At 47.8% G+C, this 17,881-nt stretch overlaps 2 protein-coding genes across 3 annotated transcripts in view; one reads left to right on the top strand and one right to left on the bottom strand.

Annotated features, from left to right (window-relative positions):
• FIRRM (FIGNL1 interacting regulator of recombination and mitosis) overlaps window positions 1–7,273 on the top strand; it is a 25,996-nt gene extending 18,723 nt beyond the window's left edge. For both annotated transcript variants that reach the window (XM_075156730.1, XM_075156732.1), the window contains one exon: window positions 5,789–7,273. In XM_075156730.1, coding sequence (XP_075012831.1) covers window positions 5,789–5,945 — 157 coding nt within the window. In that variant the 3' untranslated portion in view covers window positions 5,946–7,273. The remainder of the gene's footprint in view (window positions 1–5,788) is intronic.
• Window positions 7,131–17,881, bottom strand: SCYL3 (SCY1 like pseudokinase 3). Its single transcript, XM_075156747.1, has 9 exons — window positions 17,751–17,881; window positions 14,231–14,522; window positions 13,518–13,703; window positions 12,795–12,908; window positions 11,768–11,824; window positions 10,921–11,023; window positions 10,207–10,296; window positions 9,437–9,514; window positions 7,131–7,270 (listed from the first exon to the last, which is right to left on the bottom strand). Exons 2-7 carry the CDS (start codon window positions 14,393–14,395, stop codon window positions 10,265–10,267), a joined length of 657 nt encoding a protein of 218 aa, XP_075012848.1. The 5' UTR covers window positions 14,396–14,522; window positions 17,751–17,881; the 3' UTR covers window positions 7,131–7,270; window positions 9,437–9,514; window positions 10,207–10,264.

Here is a 17,881-nt window from a genome sequence, read left to right as displayed (position 1 = left end):
GGTGATGCTCTACTGTACTGCTGGGTCTCAGTTAATGTGCCAAAATGAACTGAGGTGTGAGATGTTGGCCCATCTTTCATAATAACTGGCTGGAAGGACTGATACATTTTAAAGGACACTATTGTGCATCTGAGCTGTCATTTTGTATATTCCCAATGTATAGCTTGTTCTTCTAAGCTACTGTATGATGATAAACGTTTCACAAGATTGTATTTTGAATACTAAGATGTTTGAATCTGTTGTAAAAGTAACAGTTACCTTTGTTCCTGTCACGTACAGGTGACCAGGCAGTAGGTGTTTTTACCTTAATTTTAAAATACACTCAACAATAACAGTTACAGGCTCTATACTGTTCTCTGAACATACCTCTGCTGCTGGTTCCACTCCACACTAGGGTCATCTTTTAAAAATAATCTTTATTGGTCACAGTTAAGAGCAGAAAGAATGCAGTGCTTAAGCAGTTTGTGATCAGTGGTCCTTCACTGCACGGTTCCTAGCACCTCTTGTGCCACCCATTGACAGAACTATATAAACAGAAATAAATAAGTTGAGTAAATGGTACATTCATCTTAAAGTCATCTCTTACCTAAAAAGTTAAAAGGAGCCATTTCTAAAGGCTTTACTTTTCTGGAGGGGGGGGGAAAAAAAAGGCACATTAACCAAGGAACTCAGTGTGACTTTCATTTATTGTCATCAGTTTTTCAGAGCGGGGATGAGTTCTGGAACAATCGCTTACACTCTTACACCACTCTTGGCCTCCAGTAGCACGTCAGACCAACACACCCATCGCGCTGTTCCTCTTTCCGGTAGCAGTGGCACGCACCACAGCTGGGCATATTGCTTGAGTGCAGGCCTCACCCCTGCAGTTTTTGGCACAGACTGGAAAGGAGCATCCATTGCAAGAGATCAGGCCCCACAGGGTCTTGCTGGCTGCTGCAGCAAGTGCCTGCCTTCTGGCAAAAGCAGTGCTGAGGTACTTATCCATTGTATTGGGGAAGCAGCGACTTCTCTTACAGAATCCAACACACCATAAATTGCCTTTGTCTCTTTCAGTCCCATTACCAGTTAGTATCATCTTCCCAGTTCAACTCCTCTTCTTCACCCCAGCCTGCAGCTTCAGCCTAGAATCACGTAAAATTATCAACAGTAAGGCACATGTACTGTACTTCGCGGCTTGCCATGGCAGAGCAAGACATTCATCCAGAATGCTAAAAAGCCCTCAGAAGACCAAAAATGAAGTGCCAGTATTTGCAGCTTTCTGTCTTAAAGAACTTTTAACTACAAAAGGAAACACCTTAAAGACAAAGAGCAAAGTAACAGGGACATGCTTGTATTTTTTTTCCTAAAATTAAAGCAAGAACTGTTTGTACCAAAACCACTTCCCATTAAGAACAGGATGCTATAAACTAGATGATTTCTTTCCCCCTAACAGGAAACAGCTGTTGTCCTGCTGTATTCTTACACTATGAGTTTGATCTCACCCATCCACTGACAGCTCTTCTACTACTCCACATCACTGACTGCACTACAGTGAGTGACTCCCCCCTCAAAACAAGGCTGAGAACATGACAGTGCTTCTTAAAAATCAAGTGTGCCATTTTCAAATGTTGTAAACAACTTCAGTTTACATCCAAGGCTCCTCTCCCCATGCTACCTGCTACCTCCGTGGTAGCTCTCTTGAGGCTGAATTAGCAAAACAACTTGAAATCAACACCTATTCCTAACAGAGTTACGTGTTCAGGTGGCAGCGTTGGGAGTGCTACCTCCCCTCCTAGGAAACGGAAGCAGTCTCTGGAGTCTCTGTGATGGGGCTAGAGGTATTTACCTGCTTACTTGAAAAGGCAGTTTTATAACCCCCCTGGTCCTCTGAAATGGAGAAATGTCTCAGTTATTCTTTCATGAAAACAAAGCACCCAAGAAGCTTTACTCTGTAGCCCAGAGGTTCTGGTTTCCGGGTCCTTTATTTACAATGCTATTAGGTTTTCCTAGAAGAGCCAGGAGCAACACTGTGTCCTGAGCATCCTCTGTGCTTGAAACCCCCCTTCTGTCTGTGCTTGGGGCCACGCCTGTTCAGCAGACAGGATCCAGCCTTGTTTTACCTGCCCGACAAACCAACTCTCCCTAATGTAGTGTAGGGTCCTTGCATCTAGGATACAGCAGCACAAATTAAAAGCCCTCAGTCAGTGCCTTTAGTAGTGTACAAGTTAAGTCCATTCCCTCACTGTTTCTTAACACAGCTGTCTTGCTGCTGCAGTAACAGCCCACTGAATTACCTGGTGCCTGATAAGAGGCATCGTTCAGAGCTCGGCATCTTGTATGCACAGGTAAAGACTCAACTGTGCAGTCGTACGCTGCTTCCTCAGGTTATCATCTTATTAAGGAGCCAGCTGGTGCTACAACAGTGTGTTGTGCTGTGTACATGCTCTCAAGTGTGCAGTCATTTAAACCCCACTGCTATAGCCTCTTACCTCGATAACATCAGCTGCTGCGAATTTGGATGAAAACAGCACATTCTGGGAGGCACCTTCTCTGCTGGATACTACACTGGAGTGACTGGGAACAACCACTTCTGTCCTTGCTTCAGGTAAAATCAAGATAGCCGAAGAAGGTTTAATGTCTGGGATCATGTCAGCAAACCAGTCCAGCTCAGGGTCTTGCACGGGTTTCCTCTTCACTTTGATCGTGAATTCTTCTCCTAGGCCAGACTCCGATGAAGACTTCAACCTTTCCTGAAGGGTCGTTTTTGGTGGCACGGTTTCTCCCAGCTGTTCCTGGTGGTCCCAGTTGTCATTGCTCCAGTTGTTCCCGGGGCAGGACTTTGTGGGAGGATTCAGTCTGAGGCTTTTGAATTCTTTGCTCAGTTGATGGGTACCTGGCAGAGGCCTCGGCATTTCAACTGCATCAGCTTGTGTCACAGTGAGGCAGTTTCCTGAGGACAGTTCAGGACTAGGGCTGCTGGGTTCAAAGTCATCCCAAGGCTTCTCATCTACAGCATGTTCAGCAAAATAAGGTCCCACACAGCCCTGTGGCTCTCGGGGCTGAATTTGAATGTTCACAGTTTTCTCAGTTTCCTCTGGCTCACTCCAGTCTGGCCACTCGTCTGCTGGCTTTTCGGAGGTAGTCAAAGAGCTCCTGCTGCTCCCTAGCTTATTAATGCTTCCAGGAATTCCATTCAGGGGGGACTGAGTGTCTTGCTTACCTGTGGAAGACAAAGGCATTACATACACATTTCAAGAAAGCAAGTGTAGAGACAGAGTTGTGCCTAAAACTCCTTGACATGACAGGTAGCACCTGGCATGGAAATAAGCCAGTGATGCTGATCGGAAAGATGCTTCAGTGCTAAGCTCCTCTCATATTAGAAAGCACAGCCACCTTCCTTGCAAAGGAGGGGTATTTCATCTCAAAGCCCTGGGGCAATAAAAGCTGACTGCTGATAAGCAATAGGTGACTGAAAAAAGGCTATGAAAGTAAACCGAGTCAGCTTCTGAGGTCAGAGAATGAGCTGACTTATAAATCTAGCGTGTCTGCCAAGCTGTGGGAGGGGTGAAAAAGCACACCAGAGAACCTGCTGTAAGGAAACAGAAATTCAAGGCCGGCTGGCCAGCCAACAGTCTCTATATATCAGATTCCCCAATAACTATTGCCTAGGAAGTCAAGGGTACGCTCTCCTTCCTTCACTGTTACCTTCCTTGGTTCACTGTATCTCTTTCAGATCAGCACATGGGGGAAATTAACATCTTTTCCAGCAATGTTTCATTTGTAGGACACTTGATTTCTAAAAAGGAAGAGCTAGGGCGAAGTTTTACCTGTCTTTAAAGCCAGTGGATTGTCTTGTCGCACAGAAAGCTTCTTGACAGGCACATTTCCAGCGATGGGGAACACACTAGAATTGTTCTTCAAAGGCCGAGAGGTTTGATTTCTCTGATTGCTTACAACATGACTGGGGGAGTCTGCAGGGATAAAAGAAAAGAAAGGACACCAGGTCCACAAGGTGCATTGTCAGTCTTAGTTGAAACTGCCTGCAGCATTGGAACGTTCTTATTTACAACACTGACAAGCAATATTGAAGGAAGATTGGCGCAGCAGTGCAACAGCTGCACGTAACACAATACTCCTCTGTTCCTGCCATCTGCAGCTCTTGCCAATACAAAGTTTGGGCAACTGTAAACGGTCAGTTTTTGCTATGTTCTTTCAAGAAATACACAATGAACAAACTGATTATGATCAGAACAGATTCTTAAAAAATGCTGTCTGCCACCTGGCTGGATTCAAAATCCCAGCCTTTGTACCGCATGGCATCGCAAATCCCCCGTTACCTGCCTCTCATACAAAAGCACAGCACTGATAGTCACAACAATTCAAAGCGTAAGCAAACTCATGTGACTACACAAACCCTCTTTTATGCCTGGGCATGAGCAAAGCAGCTCACAGGAGCAAGAGGCTCTACCCTGAAGGCTGTGCAACAGCCTCCCTCGTATCACACCTGCAGTGAGGTGGGGTGGAGGCAGTAAAGGCCATGCTTTGAAGCTGCACAAGGCAGGTTTGTTCCGCTGGGCCAGAGACGATAGCCTGGCAGGCTCCTAATTCCAGTTCATTTCTGAGAGTTGCAGCATGGCGGTGATTCACAAGCACCGGCCTCGGCCTTTCGAGGCCCTGTGCCACCACCCCCCCAAACAGCACAGCTTGGGCCAGTGCTGCATCAGCTTCCACGTGGCTCACCTGTGTCCCCAGCCAGCTGCGCCTGCCTAGGCCAGGGGTTACTAGCACAGCCAGAGGTGCATGGCCTGTGGCACTGGAAAGGACTGCCGTTAGCACACAGAACCCACGCCCTCCCCAAAGTGCCCTTGATAAAGGGTACATCCTTTTAGGGGCTTAAGCAAAGAGCTTATTAAGCCTCTCATATTCAGCCTCTACTACCATTTTTTGCAGGTTGTCACTCTCTGTGGAGGACAAAGGTGGTTTTTTTGTTGTTTGTCAATAGTTAAATCAGGTCTAATTTTAAATATATTCTGAAAAATAAACCTGATTTTAGCATGCAATCCAAAGGGGTTTATTTACTATAGTCTACTAAAATAATGTAAAGCAAAATAATGCAATGAGCCATCCACAGATTTTAATAAAGGGTGGTAACTGTCAGTACACACATGATCAGGAAGAAAACATTTATACTTAAATTGATCTCTATCATGCATTTCAATTGGTATCTACATGTCTAAAGTAGAACAAATGCCGATCCTTCCCTCCAGTTATAAGCATTCTTAGTTTGAATATCCAGAAAAGCTTTCCCTTAGTACATTTGGTTCCAAGTTATCTAGCAGGTGCAGGGACTACTGTCTTCATTTGGATTAGCTGAAAAGCCTCCTGAGAGCTGAGAAAATAGGGAAGTTCGTATTGCTTTTCCAATCTATGAATAGAAATTGGGGGAAGAGGATGAGATTTACTATTTTTAAAAACATGAAGGACAGAGGCAATATTAAACAACTATCTGGCTAAGCACATAAGTCCTTTAGAAGGGCAGTATAATTTTTGCACCAAAGACAAACACACACACTTAACGATCTCCTTTACTTACAGAGATTCTTAAATGAAGAAGAGATTTAAATTTTTTTCTATATATTTTCTACATTTAAAATACTTTTATATAACTCTTCTTCTGATATCAATTCTGTATCTGCAAACAGCACCTAATTGAGAATTGAAGTTTAGCTGCAAATCAGCTTTTTTCAATTAACCTGTCAACAGCAACAGATTAGTCATCCAAGAAATTCTGCCTATGTTTCTTGGACAGAATGGGCAAGAATCCCGACAGCACTCTGACTGTATCATTTACCTTCTGGGGAGAGATCAGCAGTTTTCATGAAACTTGGTGCAGAGCTTTTGAAAATCTTCGTTCTTTCTCCACCTATAACTACGTCGGGTCCAAGCAGGGAGACGAGAACTGCTAAGCTGTGCAGCGTTATCGCAACGATAGAGTCACTGGTATCTCGAAGGCCTAGCAGCACCTACACCAAGAACATGATAACGTTACCAAGAACAGAAAATTCTGCTTTTTCACTTCTTTCCCCTTTAAATGTTATATTTGCAGCACATTTCATTTCTACGATCTCCCACAGCTCTCAGTAGATACTGGACATTATTCCGTAGCATAAAATCAGCCTTCCGCTTTGTGTTACAAGCTGAAGAGGGTGGCTGATCCTAGTGCCTGCCGACTGCTGGACCGTAACGCCAAGGCAGCCTGAGCTTCGACTGATCATTCCTCCACTCTTGACAGCTGTGGTATGAAACAGAAACACAGTCTCTTCTTGTGAGGCTGCCAGTCAAGGCCGACGGGTATCGGCACAAGCGGTGTGTGTGACAGAGGGCGTCGGGTTTAACAAAAACACCACTCCAGATCAGGATGGGGTGTAAGGGTTAGGGCTTGTGTAGAAAGGAGGTTGCAAACTATTTGTGGCTAGCACTATGAGATCCTAACTTTAAGCTACAAACCAACCCGAGCAGAAGAAATCCCATATTCTAAAATATACTGCCTATTGTTTTGCTGTCCTTAACCTGTGGCAATATGATGTTTTTCAACTCCTCCCGAGAGAACAGTCCTGCGTAGGCATGAATGTGAGACAGCAACACCATTCGAACGTGCTCCTCGTGAACCTCAAATAGCTTCAGCAGCACAGGAATGACGTGCATCTGGAACAAGGCTGGCGACAGGAGGCAGCTGGTCTGGCTTTCTCCAGTTTGCTCTAGGGAAGAGAGGTGAAGATGGGACAAGGCTGCTTCAACAAGAGACAGCTCACCCAAACGCTCCTCGCTGACAAACAGCTGAGATCTACAGTGTCAGGTCTGATTCTTTGTCAGCTGCCCACACAGCTTGCTTGGGATGTCAGAGATGGGAGGGAAGAGAGGCAGCAGTGCCAGTGTCCATGGCTCGATGGCTCTGAACAGGGAAGGTCACACAGTGGAAAGTACTGCAAATGGGGAAGCACACACAACTGTCCTTTCCAGTTCTGTATGTTACAGTATTTGTTCTGGTTAAATAAACACCACTATTCCCGTGATTCAATGGAACGACCACTCTGAATTCATTCCAAACTTGTCAGTAATGATTCTGAAGAGAGAAAGTATTTAAAGGTCACCTTTCTTTGGACCCAGCAGATGAGGAAGAAAACTCTTGACAGCTACAGGTTCTGCAAACACAAGCTGATTGAGTAGAAGAGGCACCAGCCGTGACGCTATCAACTCCTCTGACAAGCCGGCCACCCTGTCCAGCAGGAATCTGCGTTCCAGGAGAGAGCAATTAGTATCAAGGCAGCCTTCCATGCATTTACGACTGTTTCCCCTAATATTGCTTTCCCCTTTTTTGGGGACTTTTTTGACTCCTTTCCTAGAGACGAAGTCCCATCACAGCCTCTCACTCTGCGTGCACGCTAACCTAGAAGGACAAGACTCTGCTCCTGCCTGAGGCTGCCAGGCAACAGTAACGCAAAGCAGGAGCCAGAGACACATCCTGTAAAACCCCACACCCGGATCACAGGCTGTCACGAACACATCCAGAAGCACTGCCGCACCTGCAGCTGGCTCCTGAAGGCTTCCCCCTCTGAGAAGCTGCTGTAGCATCGAACTGTCTCAGAGCCGGTATCTCCCAGAAGTGCTACAGCATTAAAACTGCAGAAGAGAGTTGGCCTCTCACCCCACAACCTGGTGCATTGCAAGAATTTTCCTACTGCTTGAGAAAAGGTTGCTCTACCCACCACATAAGGGAAGTTTCCCTTGCAAAACAGGAATCCCATTTTGAAACCACTTCCATCTAATACCTCTAATAAGAGGTGGCCAACAGAGCATGGGTTGGGTTTAGTTATTTAAGTCACAAAGAGTTTTATTTTGTGCAACTGCTCTTCTTTGTAGGATTTTCGTTTTTAAAATATTGGTAACAATTACTGCTTTTCTCTAGGTTTGGAGGAGACTTAAGAGCAGTAGTGCACATGCTGTGTAAGCCCCTCTGCCTGATAAAGGAGCAACACTGCCATATCTTTAAACAAAGTATTCATTCCCTCGCTCAGTAAACACTGCTGTTACACAGATGTTGGGAACTATTCTGAATGCTCCTGCTAAGATCCCCTTTCTCCTCTTCTTTGCTCTACTTAGTCTCAAACCAGTGTTACAACTGTCAGTGACCACAGAAGTATAAAACAGGCAGGAAGATAGCTCTGTAAGAACACCCAGGCTCCTTTACATGGAAAAAGAAAGAAAAATTCAGCTTCTGCCCTTTTCAGGCCAGATAATCCCATGACTACATGGAAGCTTCCCTTAGAGAAAAATTCTCGGGGACCATGACAATAGGATTTCCTGCAGGTGCTGCAGTACTGCAGCTGAGACATCCATTGCAGACAACAGACAGGGCTGGCACCACAAGATTAATTCACCCAACATGTCTTATGAAAACCATCTCATTAGCAGTTTACAAGGTCTGCCCAAATGGAAGAAATTTTCACCCTCAGAAGGTGCCTAGTGCTAGATTTTGCTTTTTTGCAAAGTCACATCTAAAATAAAGCTACTTCTCAGAATGAGGCAAAGGAAAGATTCTTTTTTTCTAGCACATTACATGAAGTGCTGTGATATTTTAGAGTATTTTGAAACTGGGCAAGCAAATAGCCTGTGTGTAAAGCAGCAGGACCCCGGGACGGCTCCAGTGAGAGCTGTTCACCAGAGCTCGAGCAGACGAGCTGTTAGGCCACGCTCCCTCCTCTACCGCAGCGCTAGAGCACATGAATGGGCTTTTCACATCATTCCTGCTTAGCCGTGGTGCGGTGGGAGATGGGACAGTGCTACTAACGTGGGTGGAAGAGAACCTGCATAATTTAACTTCTGCTAATAACATCAGCATTATGCCCCACAAAATGCGTTAACTCAATTAGAACACCAGCAATGGAAAAATTCTTTCCTCTTCGTATCCCTGTACCCCTGGGAAAGCTTCTGTTCTTGGCCCTGCAGGAGTTCAGCCCAGCTGCTAGCAAGCAGACGGGATTCAGAAAAGCACCCACATGTCACTACAGTCTGGTTTCTGACTGATTCCCCAGCGACAGCAATTGGTCTGTAGCAGGTGAATACACTGCTGTCCGTACGGCTGTGCACAGCGTCACTCCGGAGGCTGGCGAGTATCAGAATGATGCAGAGCCCAGCAGGTACTGCTCCTCCCAAACACCAAACCATTCACAAGAAATGGGGAAAGGAGGGAGTGAAGAGTTTCCTCTTTGAGGCAATCATTACTTTGGCTGGAGTATCCGAAATATGGCAGAGCAAACAATGTTCTGCCAAAGCAATCGAAATCTGCCACCTGAGGAATTAGCTCTCTGGCCACTAGCCTTCCCGGGAAGCCCCGCCATCCCATTCAGCAGAAGTATTTCTAAATAAGACACTTCCAGATTATAGTTCCTTCACTTACTTGAAAAATTCAGTTTTTTCCTCCTCAGACTTTACTGTTAAGGTCTTCAGAAAATTCACAACTTCCAGAAAGTCATTCCTAAGCACAAAAACGTAGGCTGTCAAGTGTGATCCTTATTGATACTTAAACCACCCACAACCGTGAGACTGCAAATCCCCGTCCTTCATTTAGCAGAGAGAACTAAACAGAGGGATAGAAGTCAAATGCCGGCAGACCAAGAACGCCAGCATGGAGGCGTGACCGGTTACCCGAAAGCTGCGCCTGCGCAGTGCTGCGCTTTGAAGTCGGCAATTCACAGGGAGACCTGGGCAACGCGGCATCAGCCACCTCTGACCACCGTCCTGGGACAATAAGCAGAAGGAAGTGCCACCCTACGCTAATGCCACCACCCAGAGAAGCACTCAGGTGACAGCAGACACGGCTCTGTGTGGATCATCTCGGAGCCTGCTTTGCTCCAGTGGTATTGCTAATGATTTTATTTTCTAGAGTGTTTCCCATCACCTCCCATGAGCTTGGGGAGATCCAGCTGACTGCGTGTGACTAAGGGACACACTTCTGTCACCACTGCTCGCTCAGCACCTCATTTGGAAGGCTGATAATGCTTTCTTAATTTAAGGAGCCTCTTTGTCAAAGAGCCCTGTAAGACGTAGGGATTAAGTGTGCGCTTCCCATCTGATAAGCGACACACCTTTACAAAATGAACGCATTTGCAACACAGAAATAAGCAGTATCAAGACATAGCAAGAGAGGCAGGATATTCCTTTCCTTACCTGAAGAACTCGTGAGACAATAAGCTCGACAGTGGTGGGCGACACTTTGGATCTGGATTCAGCAGTGTGCAGTGCAAGGTTTGCTGAAAGCTGGAGAGAATATCTGCTGAAATTGAAATCCAGAGCACCTACAGTTAGATTTCTCTCTCAACACTGAACAAGCTATTTTCAGGAGTCCTCCACCCTCCCCAAAACTTATTTTTAGCTCTATTTGATAGCAAAATTGCTCATATCTGTCCCTAAAGGAAGGGAAAATAGCATTTCCATTTCTCTTCCTAAGCTGCTTGGCTACTGGGGCACCGAGGAGTGCTACCGTCCTCCCAAGAAGCTTCCTGCTCCCTCTCTGCTAGAAGGTAACAGCCCCTGCTCAGCTGTGGTACACAACACCCATGCGCCCGCATCCATAACCCTTGATGAAGCGGCTGGTGGGGCAGGATCAAGCAAACCTCTGACTGCTGCAGAGCAGATTTGGGACTGCTGGTGTTACACTGGCTGGTGACCTCTGGCCACACCTGGCCACGTTCAAACGCAGGAAAAGGGGAACACAGGAGAAGCCGAAGTCTACATTTTAACTTAGCAAACACAAAGAACAACAATGGCCACTGGCCCTGCAGCACATCTGCCAGCTGCAACAAAAGGCGAACGGCTCGACGCACGCAAGGAATAAGCCACAGAGGCCTGTCGATAGCAAAATAAACACGTGTCGTTCCTCACCCTGGTCATTTAGGACTGTCAGGAGATTTTCAACCATTGTTCCAAATGCATAGGCATCCCTCGCATGCCCATAGCTGTTGGGCAGAATTTTGAAATCCGCAGACTGAAAATAAAACCAAAAAGATCAGCAAAGCAGGACTTTATGAAATACCTGGTAGTTTCCATGAGTCTATTCCTGCCCCCTGCCATATAGACTCTCCAATTCTCTTTATAGCACCAACGCTCCACTAAGTACTCTGCAAGTAGAATATTATGCTAAAAAAACCTCCACCAGGGAATTTATAACCCAAAGGAGCAACTACATCACGATGAAGCAATTCCCTGATGAACGCACGCAGCAATTGCAGGTCAACAGCTTCCAGCATTTCTATGGAAACAGGTGATAATTAGAGAGAGAAAGAGCGCTCCTTTAGCATAAGCGCTCACAGGATGCTTAATGGATAGGAGGTGACTAACAAGTGGAAAAAAAGGCTGTATGAGAGCTACACAGCCGTGTGACCACAGTGATCTGGGCAATCTCAGCAACTACTCTGTAATTTTTGCAAAGCTTTGGTCATTTAGAAGCATTAAAGCTGCAACACAAAGGGTTTGAAAAATATTATGAGAACCTGCTGTCCAATCACTCTTCATTCAGAATTTCACTTCCCTGTGCCCAACACTATTCCCAAACCAGGGATGGGATGGAAGGGGGAAAAAACAAAGAGAGCAAACCTCAGATATTATCCAATAGCCACTTCCTCCCATTCAGGCATAAGTAAATAAAACGCGTGAATGGAAACTATTTCCCGAACACTGCACTTTCATTTGTTGCCAGCAAGAAGTTCCTCCAGCAAGTGATGTTACTCACCATCTCCTCGCAAGGGATGCACGACTGGTCTCGTACCGACTTGACGTGACAGAGGAACTGGAAGGAGAAGAGGGGAGACATGAGCTGCCTCGATCGCTCATCTGTGCCAAGCAGCAGGAGCAGGCTCTGCCCGCGGGCCAGGGCCGAGCGTGTGGCAGGAGGTCTGCCCCTGCCCCCTCAGCTGGCATCCAGGGCAGGCCGCGCTTTGCTCTGCCCGGAGGGGAAGCACAAACAGACCAGGTGTGAAGCACCAAGCTGACAGAAAGCAACTTCAGGGCATCACAGCCAACTCATCCCTTTAGTCCTCAGTCCTATCATCCCGCACGATCCGTCTGGACAGGGAAAGGATTTCATGAGCTTTAGCAGTCCGGTTTTACTGCCATGCTCTTTGCATCGTTGTGCACCACCACGCACACCAGTTGCGCGTCTGCCTGATCCCTTCCGAAAGGTGATACGCGCCAGGGACACTCAATACAGTTTGTGAAGGATTTGTGGATCCTCTGGGAATGTATGGGCAACGTACATTTACGACACAGTGCCAGGCTGCAGCAATGACTCTGCACAGCATGCAGCAGAAATCAAACCAGGCATTTTTCTGCTAAGACCAGTGACAAGCAATGAAGATGCCAGCAGCAAAAGCTAAGGAGTCATTTAAATTATTTTTTGTATATATTCATTTCAACCTAGATCTTCCTGCCTCACACTAAAGCTTTTTTTATTTTAGTTTTTTTTTAAATAAGTCCAGAGGAGCAAAGATTTCTCACTCTCCCTAGTCTTAACCTATCCTCCAGCCAGCAGTCTCCCTTAGAAAAGTAGCTGCTTTTTGGCTAATGGGGAATTAGTTTCTGTTTGTGTAGACATTGTAGTTTATCGTTACGGTGTCCTTAGGGCAAAGATTCAGGTCAGAGCAGGAAGGGAGCCCACACATTTAATAGTAAATCCAGATAACTGGAAGGACTTGGACCTTCACATCCACAGATGGCCAGCTTCAGCAGGCATCAGAGGGTGTGCTTTGCTTGGCTCTTACCTCTGGGGTGGCTTCATTGAAGTTACAGACCGTTTCCATTCCTCCCAGCTTCCAGTGCCCATCCTCACTTACAAACACGGATGATAAACAGACATTGTTATGCGTTAGGTTTCCCTAAAACATGAAGGGGGAAAAAAAAAACCCAAAAGGATAACAGACTTGGGGATAGATGAAGATGTAAAATCTTAATCAGCACTAATTAGGTGCTGCGAGGAGCTGAGGAAGAGCTGCCAAAAAGTGCATAATTCTAAAGATCCTTCGGGATTTTGTAGGTGACTAGCAGATACCAGGCAGGAGGGCTGGGATTTTAGAGCAGACAGAGCTCTAACTGTCACAGCCCTTGCAATGCAACTGTAAATCCAGAGAAGACCTCCAACTATGAACATAAAGCCCAAAAGCTACAGTCTGAGCTGGGATTTAACTGCAGTCCTGGACAAACACACAGTGCCAAAACGGGGGAGCGGTGACACTGATCTCTGACACGTGGCAACAGCTGTAAATAAATGCCAAGGTCCCGCAATCCCATTTCCCTAAAGTAAGAAGCACTGCAAGCAGATGTCAATTCACAAATGGAGAACTGCTCCCTTACTTCCAAAACCCACAGCATTTTCAATTAGCCTTCCTCCTATGAAGCAGCCAATGATTTTAGCAGTTTCAGCCTAAAAGAGCTGTGGGGTGTGTGTCTGTCTTTTTGTGAGGAATCGGGAATGAGACAGTACCTACCCTGTCATGGAGGAAGATGAGCGCCAGCAACACGTCGTAGATCCCTGCGCAGATTTCTGCAGAAGAGAGCGTCTCCAGGACCATCTCCAAAGGCTTCACACGTTCTGTAACCAGGTGGATCCCATTTGCTTCCACAGTACAAGAGAGGAAGCGCAGAAGGCAAGGGTGGCGCAAGGTTTTCAGGTGCTTCCAGAAGCAAAGACATCTGTTAAATCTCCCCCAAAGCATCTCTCTTGGCTGCAGAGCTTAGCCTTGTACTTTTAGCCATGTTTTCTGCTTGAATTTAGACAGCCCATCCCTGCTCCTCACCAAGCACTCAGCACGCTCACTCACGCATTGCAGAACTTTTTATAATGCATCTAGATACAAAGCCTTGCACAGAATAAATGCAGTATTTTGGGTAGGATCCACCAAGAAAGACTCTCTGACTTCTGTCTGCAGGAAGAGACCAATACTCTGCAAAGTTACGCAGGCATTGCTATCTGAACATCGCTTCCCGCCACTGGTCACATCGTGCAGCGCACGATGAACTTCGCAGCTGCCGGCCCCCTTTCTTCCCCTGCATGGCAGCTGTTTGCAGCCAGGGTCAACTTCGACCTTTTCTCCTGCCCGTAATCCCCAAGGGTTTGACCCTCATTAACCGATTCCCACCGCTCCAAGAAAAAAGAGGGACAGCTCTGACAAGTCTGTCCCAGGCATGCTCTCTACCGTACCTTGGCAGCTTTATTAACCTTATCTTCATTCTCTCGCTTGTACACAAAGACCGAAGCAAGTTTTCCATCTTGTAGCACGGCCGGATAAATTGTGTGTCCAGTTGGCAGTGTGAACGGCGGCTCTTCTAGTGCGTTGCTCTTTAAAGCGCTGTTCTCCGAGCCCATCACTTGCAGAGTTCGGCCGTTGTAGAGGTTCCCTCTTGACGACAAACAGGCCTTTGGGTGAAGGAAGATTTTTTTCAGACAGATTTAGTTCTGGCGGGCGCTGTCCAGTTCGTCTTCAGAGCATTTTCTGCAAAGCATGAAACAGCCATGAAGAACCTCCTCCTGCAAGTATCCTCTCCTTCAGTTTAAGGACAAGAATAAAATCCCTATCGTTTATTTTGTAAAGGAAACCAAATGTCCACAAAAGGGTTCAGATCAACAGGTGAGCAGCTCTCTAGCTGTGGAGCTAGGATTGCATTGGCATCTGCATCAGCATCACCACCAGACATCACCAGCTTTGACACACAGACAGCGCGACATCCACAACTAGTCCTTGACCTGGGTACCAAACCGAGAATCCACCAAAACCAGGATCCACCAATACCCCCAGTCATGCAGACACCTACTCCAGAGGTTTAATTCAGATTAAGCCCAGTCAGCAGTTAGGAACTGTGACTGCCACTGCCTTAGGGCACAAGGAGCCCCTGGCTTTCTTAAAAGCAGCCACTCCTCAATTCTCCAAGACACAGAGGGTTTCAGTGAAGCTACAGTCAGGTTACCTCCTCCAGCGGCACGCTTTTCCCCCCCGATTACCTTCTCTCCATCTGACAAATCTTCCATCTGCCTGCTAACCCATCCTTCCTCCCACAGCCTCTGTCAGGAAGAGACTGGCACAGATTTTTGTGCTGCTTCCTCGCATACAAAACTGGTAAAACAAACACGCTGATTGCAGAGGCTCTTTTAGAAAACACTGGCCGAGCACGTGCTCTGTAATCAGGCTTGTGATCACAGGCTACAGGCGAGACCCTGAACGCCAGTCTGTATACAGAGGTTAGCAAACGATCTTTAGTAATGAGAGAAGGAGAGAGCAAAGCCTTAGTTTTCAGGAAAAGTGGGGGAAAAAAATTGCCCACCCCCAAGCATTTTTTGCAACTGGAGAATTGCTTTACGGTGGCTCAGCCGTGTCCTGAGGCTTCAGGAAGGCAACAACATGGGAGTCTCTCAGCTCCCCGAGAGCACTGTTCCTGCAAAGCTGCTGCCCTGGCCCCTCTCCCACGACTCTAGTCCAAGCCCTCCCAGGAGCTCCGAGGTCAGCAGTGCTGGCAGCCTTCTGGAGAGCTGGTCTATCACGGCTTCCCACCTTCTTTTCACTCCTTCAGTTAAGAATTAGTTATCTAAATGATTGCCCACCCCCTTTCCCTGAAGTGTCCTATATTTAAACATGTTATGATCTGATGTTTTTATTAAATGTAAATATGCCAATTGCACAACCCACTAGTCAACAAGAGCATTGGGAAGGAGCAGAATGCTGCCTTTTTAATAGACTTCATACAAATCCTTGCTCACACATCTCTTAGTCACCTTTGTTAACTAACTATTCTGTAACAAACAGGCAGCTACAACTCTAGATATGCTTCTTGCTGGGAGGAATGAACCCTATGAACATATTAGATATGGGAACCAGAACACGTTACAGCTCTTAACTGTTTGATGTGAACAGATCTTAACCCTCCAGAGTGTACCAAGCGAGTGTACAACAATCACTACACTGCTGTAATTATTTCTCAGTCAGATTTTGCACAGGACAGCTGAAGACCTAGTGCCTCGTGTTCCTCCAAACACATATGGACATATGCACCAGTTAGAAATTTGTCTTCAGGGACGCCCACAGTTCAGAAATATTGTAACATCAGAGTCATTCTGTCAACTGCGACCTACCCGAGTGCCACTGTACAACAACCAGCTCCAAACAAGCATCCCCCGCTCCAGGCAACCGCCTCTCAGGAGGAGCCCAGCAACTCTCAGTATCAAACGCCAAGAACCTTCAAGCAAGTAGCTTCAAACAACCAAGCGGCAACAGCAGTCTGTGGAACCACGAGCCACATTTTCCAGGAACGTGTCAGCTTCGCAAAACTATCGCTTGGTTTCTTTTCTTTTTCACAGCACTCCAAAACATGCTGGCTATTGAAACTCCAGCAGGCAAAAGCATTTGCAAAGGTGTATGCCTAGGTGTAGCTAAAACCCACGGAAGAATTCTTCCCATGCTAAAATAAACTGTCAGTCACACAACTACACTGTGTAAGGACCACATATGCTTTGTGGGTTAACAGCATTACCCACATTATAACCCTTTAATATCTTATTTTCAATAAATTGTAAACATGAACATTAGATGTAACACACAGTGCACCTTGAGATGGAGAGGAGCCCAGCTGGGAAAGACAGAGGGACTGGTAGTTAAGGACAACTTGGGTTTGCTACCATAAATGGTGTTAGAGTTGGAATTTCAATTTAGCTTATTTGTGGAGTGATAGCACCTCGCATACGAGGTGTCCACCTGAAACACACACACTAAGCCCCATCGCTCCGCAGCTAAGAGCGAGGCAGTTCCCGCTCGCCCTGCCTGCCGCCCCCCATGCCAGCAGAGCCCCCTGGAAGCCGCTGTCAGAGGTGACGGGTGCTTTGATCCCAAAGGCAGAGGTTTCCCAACATGCCAACTGCAAACATCCAGCGGGCGCCTTGCGCAAGCAGTGCCACGAACACCGACGGGTGGGCGATCGACATGCAACAGCCTCTCTGGGAAAGGAAGCGTGGTTTTATTGCACCTTCCGAAGGACGGTTCAACCCTGGACACCAGGCGCGGGGAAAGACCACGCATTTTAACGCAGCGGGCTCCCCGAGAAACACCAGCGTAACACCAGCCGCCGGGAACAACACAGCGCGCTCAAAACAACTACAGTCACCAATGAGGTATTTGCCTTTTTCCCGGAAAAGCCAGCTTTTGCCCCCACCGCACACCCTACCTGCGAGTTACAGACACCCCCAGGGAGGGAGGGCAGCGTCACCATTTTCTGAGCCGGGCTGGCAGGACCTGTCCCTCAGGAGCGAGGCCTGAGGCACCGGCTGCAGCCCCAGCAGCCGACCCGGCCCGGCCCGGGCGGGGGGCAGAAGGCCCGTGCCCCGGCCCAGCAGCCCCGGCCCCGGGCGCGATGCCACGTCGCCGGCAGCAGCCAGCCCGCAGGCAGCGCCAGGCCGGGCACCGCCGGGGACAGGCAGGACGCTGCCCGGGCGCCTGGGGAGCTAGGGCTACCGGGTCCCCGGGACCACCGGCGCCCTGGGGCGGGTGGGGGAGCGGAGCCCTGGTCACCCCCATTCACCGCCTCCCACTCACCGCCCCAGCCCCGTCAGCCCCCCATTAACGGCCTCCGCCATTAGCCCCTGCCACCTTCCACTACCTGCCTCCGCCATTAGCCCCTGTCACCGACCCCCTGCTCCCTGTCCCCCCGGCCGCCCCCCCCCGGCGCCCCCTCCCCACCTGCTCCCCGCCGGCCCGGGAGGGGGGGAGGGTGCCACCGCCTCGGCCCCGCCGGCCGCTCCCTCCCTCACAGCGCGGCCGCCGACTCGCGCTTCCGGCAGCGGCGCATCGTCGAGTCGGGCGGGCGGAGC

This window comes from Calonectris borealis, chromosome 8 (assembly GCF_964195595.1).
Source record: "Calonectris borealis chromosome 8, bCalBor7.hap1.2, whole genome shotgun sequence".
Taxonomy (NCBI): Eukaryota; Metazoa; Chordata; class Aves; order Procellariiformes; family Procellariidae; genus Calonectris; species Calonectris borealis.
The sequence above is the reverse complement of the archived record's forward strand: the minus strand, read 5'-3'. Positions and strand labels throughout refer to the sequence as shown.